Source organism: Lontra canadensis, unplaced genomic scaffold, assembly GCF_010015895.1.
Source record: "Lontra canadensis isolate GAN:19392208 unplaced genomic scaffold, GSC_riverotter_1.0 scaffold161, whole genome shotgun sequence".
NCBI lineage: Eukaryota > Metazoa > Chordata > Mammalia > Carnivora > Mustelidae > Lontra > Lontra canadensis.
Genome location: NW_022631155.1, coordinates 191,186 through 197,513, shown reverse-complemented (window position 1 = coordinate 197,513; position 6,328 = coordinate 191,186). Strand labels below are relative to the sequence as shown.

Below are 6,328 nucleotides of genomic sequence, written 5' to 3'. Positions count from 1 at the left end.
CCCACTTGTCCACCTGGGTCTCCCAGATGCTGGATGCGCTGGTGTCCAGGATTCGATTCACAGGCAGTACAGTAGACAAAGGCTTAGGCACCAGGGAGCCCCGTTGGAAAGGGGAAGAAGGCCCGAGAGACCTGGACGCCCCATCTCAGCCCCCGCGGTCAGCCCTGGGAAATCTTGGGCTTCGCCGCTGCACATCGTGGTCACAGACTTGAGCCAGTGGGCTCGGGAGGGATAGCCTTGGTGTGGGTGCGCCGGCCCCGGGACAGCAGACAGGAGAGGCCCGGGACCCGCTACGGCTCGAGGCCAGAGGACCTGAGGGAGTCCCCAGGGAGCCCGCTGGACCTCGGCTTGGTTCAGCCACGGGAGGCTCCTGGGGTGGGCGATCCCACGCCGTGCATGGCCACTTCAGCCTCAGGGCCTCTGAGGACCGGTGGTCACAAGGATGGAGCAGCACCTCAAGAATGCGTAAGGGGGGAGATGGGCCGTGTGTTGCTGGGGGGAAAGGCGAGGACTGCAAGGAAGACTGCAGGATTGGGGACAGAGACCAGATTTGGTTCAGGAGGCCCCAGGGGCAGATGATCGCATAGGGCGAGCCCTGCATTCCCACCAAGTCTCCCAGAGACGGGGGTCTGGGTGGAAGCATCAGGCTTCAAGATCTCCCGGGCGGAGCGCGGGCCTGCTGTGATGGAAGGTGAGGACCAGAGGGAGGACTGAGGCATCCTGGTCCCCAGCACGTTCAATTCAGAGAGGAGGCCCCAGTGTAGGAGGAGCACATGCCTGTCCTGATGTCCACATCTGGGTGTGAGAGCCTGCGGGCTGTGGTGAGAAGGAACAGGGCCTGGGGTGTGGTGGGCTTGTGTATGTGAGGGTGTGAGTGTGGAGCACGGGGTGGGGAGGAGGGTCACAGGTCCTTCTGAGAGTGAGGATGAGGACCCTGGGGGAGGACTGGCTGTACCCGGTCCTCCCTTCTCAGCAAAGAAGCCAGTGCCCCGGAGTCCGGCCTTGCCCTGTTGGCAGCCCAGGGAGGATCGGTCAGCAGTGGCCCAAAGTGGCAGGCATGCTCACTTGTCTCATGGGCTGGAAGGTGGGGAGTGAGGTCTCGGGCTGAGGGGCACATGGCCTCTATCTCAGGTTGGGGGCTGGGTGGAAGGGCAGGCCCTGGCAGGAAGGAGGATTAGCCTCCCGGGAGCCTGAGGGCATCCCCATCCCAGGACAGAGGGGTCGGTCTCCACCGCCAGCCCTTTGGGATCTTGCTGGAAGCTGACGGTGGAGGATGGACCCTCGGACATGGGCGTGGTGGCTCCTCACCCTCCTCCGGGAACTCTCAGGGAGGCGAGGGCCATGCTGGGAGAGGTCAGAGTCGGGTCATCTAAGGAAGCCCACCTGGGAGACACACAGGAGGCTCTTGTCCTGCCAAGAGTCAATGTGGGGACCCCCGAGGCAGGAGCAAGGGCTCCCAACCCACCCCTTGGGACAAGGAGGGAGTGCCCCAGAAATCTGGCCATTTCTACCTGACAGCCTTGAGAACCCTGGCCGGGTCTGTCAGGCGGAGCCCCTCTTTGTCCCCAGATACCTGGGCTCTGGGAGGGGAGGGCCTGTGTCTGAGGGTCTGGACTGTGGTCAGTGGAAGAGGCAGGGGCCCTGGTACTGGCCCTAGCGGGAGGTAGAGGTGAGAAATGAGGAGATGACTCCCACAGCAGGATCCCTAGGGCCCAGGCCTACCCTCCCACTTCTGTCAGCCATGGGGAGACGGGGGATTGGTGGGCCTAGTGATGTCTCCTGAATTTTCCTTCTGGTTTCTCCCAGAGATGAGGCCTCGGCACCAGAACGGTGTCCTCAGGTCAACAGAGTAATTTTCCCAGGTCGCCTGTAGGGTCAGGGTATAGACGGAGAGGTATACCTATCCCATCACAGATGGAACCACAAGCTTGGCCATCCTTGGAGATCCAAGACGAGCCCTGTAGACCTTGGCAGGCGTGGCTAGATGTGGGCCCCCTTGCTTACCTTCGGTGGAGTCTCAGGGCTGCGTGGTCTTGCTGGGTCCCTTTGGGTTCAGGCCTGCAGGGTGTGGGGGCGGGGGCAGGCCCCACCAAGGCCCCACCAGGTCCCCTGAGAGGCCAAGGAGGGGACCACCCAGCCTGCCTGGCAACAACCTCACAGAGTCCGACCCAGCCCTCCTGTGTGCACTGGGGGCCCAGGGCCATGCTCACAGTCTCACTCTGAGGTTCCTCCTCCTTTTCTCCTCCAGGGGCTTCAAGAACTAGGAGTTGACTCTGGCGGTGTGAGGCAAGAGCCCCTGAGGTCACAGAGCAGAAGAGGAGAAGGTGAGTGCCCGCTGTTGAGGTAAGGTACATGCTACGAGCATGGAGCCAGGGGCTCGCCTATGCCAACACAGAGGGAACCCTGGGCACCCAAGCCGACGCAGCCCACTGTCCGCTCTGCGACGTCAGGCCTCCGTTGGCTGGGCCGCACCCTGAGAGGCCATCCCACATCTCTTTTCAGGTTCAGCCCAACACGAACGCCATGCCCCTGGGTCAGAGGAGTGAGCTCTGGAAGCTGGAGGAAGACCCAGGGGAGGCCCAGGGCCTGGTGAATGCACAGCTGTCTGGGGCTGAAGAGGAGGAGATCCAGTCTCCTTCCTCCTCTTCGTCCTCTTCCTCTTCCTCCTCCAATACTAGTACTTCCTTCTCCTCTTCCCCTTCCTCCTCCTGCTCTTCCCTGTTCCTGATTCCGGTGGACGACGGGTCTGAGGCTGGGTCCCTGCGCCCTCCTCAGAGCCTTCAGCATGCCTGCCCCTCCCCCACTGCCATGGCAACCACTGCTGGCAACCAGCCCGACCAGGGCTCCAGCAGCTCAGAGGAGGGCGGGTTGAGCACCTGGGAGGAGCTGGAAGTCACTCAGCCCTTTCTCCAGGAGAAACTCCACATGAAAGTGGCTGACCTGGTGGAGTTCCTGCTCCTTAAGTTTCGCACCAAGCAGCCGACCAGCCAGGCGGAGATGCTGGCGATCGTCGGCGAGGGTGAGCAGGACGCCTTCCCCGGGATCCTGGGCCGGGCGTCCGAGTGCATGCAGCTGGTGTTCGGCGTGGATGTGAAGGAAGTGGACCCCAGCGAGCACTCCTACGTCCTGGTCACCGTCCTGGGCCTCACCTGCAATGCGATGCTGAGCGGTGAGCAGGGCCCGCCCAAGACCGGCCTTCTGGTGGTGCTCCTGGGGGCGATCCTCCTGGAGGGCGACCGTGCCCCCGAGGAGGTGGTGTGGGAAGCGCTGGGGGTCATGGGGGTGTATGCCGGCGAGGAGCACATCATCTACGGGGAGCCCCGGGAGCTCCTGACCAACGTCTGGGTGCAGGAAGGGTACCTGGAGTACCGGCAGGTGCCCGGCAGTGACCCTGCCCGCTACGAGTTCCTGTGGGGTCCCAGGGCCCACGCGGAAACCTGCAGGTTGCAAGTGCTGGAGTATTTGCTGCGGGTCAATCGCGGGCTGCCGGTTTCCTCGTGGCCCCGTCTGAAGAGGCTGTGATCGAGGAGGAAGAGGGGGCCTGAGCCCCAGGGGCGGCTGTGGTGCGGTCCCGGCTCCAGCGGGGTCGGCAGCTTGTCCTGCGGGGTGCTGGGCACGAAGTGAGGCCGTTTCTTGGTTCTTCCCTGTGTGTGTGTGTGTGTGTCTGTGTGTGGAGAGAGAGCACCCTGTGCGTTCAAAGCAGGGCAGGGCCAGGGAGGGTTGGGAGAAGAAGGGGAGGAACCTCTCTGGAGGCTGTCCTCTACAGTGACTTCACATCCAGAGCTTGGCTTTCTTGAGGAAGTTCTGAAATGTTATTCCTTAGAATGGAAGGTTCAACCAGCTTCAGCGGCTAAGTGTGTGAGTGACATCCACCCCACAACATTTGTAATTACCCAGTTCAAGATTTAAGGGCTCTGTTATGTCCTGGAAATAAGCTGGGAGACCTTCTCTCCTTGTTTGGGTTCTAGAATGGAAATTACAGGGCACTGGCATAAGAATTCGTTGGAAAGGCAAAAGAACAGAGTAGTCTATTGACGGAGTCAGGAAATAGGGAAATAAAAGATTGTTCGTTTTTGTTTCTTGTTCCTTCTTGTCTGTCATTTTGCAAAAAGACCTTCCCTCCTTGTTTGGGTTCTGGAATGAAATTACAAGGCATTGGCCTAGGAATTTTTTGGAAAGGCAGAAGAATGGAGGAATCAAGTGATGGGGCCAGGAAATACAGAAATAAAAGATTTTGTTCATTTTTGCTTCTTATTCCTTCTCAACTGTCATTTTGCAAAAGTAACATAGAGGTCTGCTCCTGTATTCACTTGGTTCTTCAAGAAAGGAGGAGAAACGTCCTCTCAGCACAGAGGAGCCCTGCTCTCTGGCTCACTGATTCCCAGACACGGGCTGAGCTCTGCTCTCTGAAAGGCCCTGTGCATGAGCAGGGAGGACACGAGGAGAAGCAGGACACATCCCACACTTAGGTGACTGTCTAGCAGCTGTACTCATGGCAGGAAAGTAGGACGGGGTGCACTGAGACCTACAGAACCAGGGGATGAAGGGTGTGGGGGTGCTGCTCCCAGGAAGAGCACTGCAGCGGAAATGCCCCTGGCCTGGTGGCTCAAGATGTCTGCTCATTAGGATTCCTTCTGTGCAGCTGATCACTGTAAACCGGGGGAAGGGGGATGACAGTGGCCCTACTTGGAGACAGGGTGCCTTAGGGGTGGGAGCAAAGTCTGAAATGGATAATTGCTCTGAGAAGTTCCTTTGGGATCATGGACAAACCAGAGAGAAATTTCCTCCTGAGGCAGAAAAGGAAGGTGTCCTGCACTCTCGTCCCAGTGCAGTTCAACACAGTGCACAGAGTAGGTATTTTATATCCATCATTTGAATACAGTGATATTCCTTTGAAGTGGAGCCCAGAAGACTCTAGACTGACACTCTTGTTCCTGACCATGGAAAGCCAGGACCTACTGCATTAAAAAGACATTTTAGTTTGGTTATCTTGGGTGTAATTTGGACAGCTGTAAGTAAGCAAGGTCTAGGTTTTGGTGGGGGAGAAATGAGTTAAAGGAATGGTTTGGGTGGAAGAGCAGCTGGGAGGGAGGGAAGGAGCTGGTCTTTGACTCAAATTATAGGAGCTTTGTATTGTAGCCTGCTGGGACAACTCCCTTACAGCTGAATTCCACACATATTCTCATATATCCCACACATATCCTCTGATTTAGAAAATGGAGTGAGTTTTATTTATGTAGCGCCCTCTTTGGCTAATTAGCTATCCCATGTCCTATTGAACTGCACATTTTCTTAACGTGACCTGGATAACAAAAAAATATCCCAGAGAAGAGAGTAAGGTTCTGGGATCAAAACAACATTCAAAATCACTTCCATTCATCAAAGTTCCAATATGTGCCAGGCACTGTGCAAGGTGCTTTCCATATATTACATCCATTCCTGCAGTCCTACAAGATGGCGCTTGTCAAACCCACTCACTTCACAAACAAAGAACCTGAGGCTAGCGGGACTTGGTCATTTTCCCAGGATCTCGTGGCTAGTGAGTGACAGGGCAGAGACTAGAACGCTTGCCTGAATTCATGTAGAGTCTATGCTGTTCCCACCCACTGCAGCCCCCGGAAAACATTGAGTCCTACATCATTCCTGAGGACAGCATGGTATCTCCCAAGTGACAAAAAGAAGGATGCTGTGTGAAGGTACTAAAACCTGGGCTAAAAAAGGAAGGTGACAATGAGAATCAAACAGGATTTGGGTACTGTCTGTGGGCTTTAATAACCTAGAGTTCTTCTGCCTGAGCCCCAGAGTTCTTTGAGAACTGACTGCCCAGGCGCTGGCATTTTTTTCCAGACTTAGCACTTCCCCAAATTACAGCAGCCTTTCCCTGGTATTCCTCTATGTGCTCTTTTGCCTAACTCTTGAACCTGGCCTGCTAGTGTGCTCATCACTGGTCCCCATGGAACAGCTAGGGAGCACCTTCTCTCCCCCAACATAGAACCTTACTCTCTGTTATAGTCTCCTGGCCACTAAATGCAGTCCCTGCTGGGATTACAGAATCATTTGAAAATTAGATGCCATCCTGTATTTGAAAGTATTGGTCACACAGGAGGTGCTTGAAAAGCCCAAAGAATTCCAAGGCAAATCCGACCTCAGAAACTCCTTCCAGCAATGAAGTCAGTCGTCATAACAAATTATAATAGTTGCATTTGGTTAAGCACCTACTGTGTGACAATACATGGGAGAAACTTAAATATTCATCCATAGTGTGTCTTGCTTTCCCTCCAGAACACAGGGGACACTACCTTGCCAGTCTGCTTGTAGTTAGGGAGGG

General features: G+C 56.1%; 1 protein-coding gene across 1 annotated transcript; it reads left to right on the top strand.

Moving 5' to 3' along the window:
- The first annotated feature begins 2,277 nt into the window (after positions 1 to 2,277).
- On the top strand, positions 2,278 to 3,522 carry LOC116859736 (melanoma-associated antigen 8-like). The gene is made up of 3 exons (XM_032845280.1): positions 2,278 to 2,324; positions 2,503 to 2,589; positions 2,914 to 3,522. Exons 2-3 carry the CDS (start codon positions 2,524 to 2,526, stop codon positions 3,520 to 3,522), a joined length of 675 nt encoding a protein of 224 aa, XP_032701171.1. The 5' UTR covers positions 2,278 to 2,324; positions 2,503 to 2,523.
- The last annotated feature ends 2,806 nt before the right edge of the window (positions 3,523 to 6,328 follow it).

Bases quoted from the DNA above. Each gene is read 5' to 3' on its own strand.
- LOC116859736 (XM_032845280.1), top strand. From the start codon at position 2,524: ATGCCCCTGGGTCAGAGGAGTGAGCTCTGGAAGCTGGAGGAAGACCCA. The intron at 2,590-2,913 runs GTGAATGCACAG...CCCTTTCTCCAG, and splicing joins CAGGGGAGGCCCAGGGCCTG to GAGAAACTCCACATGAAAGT.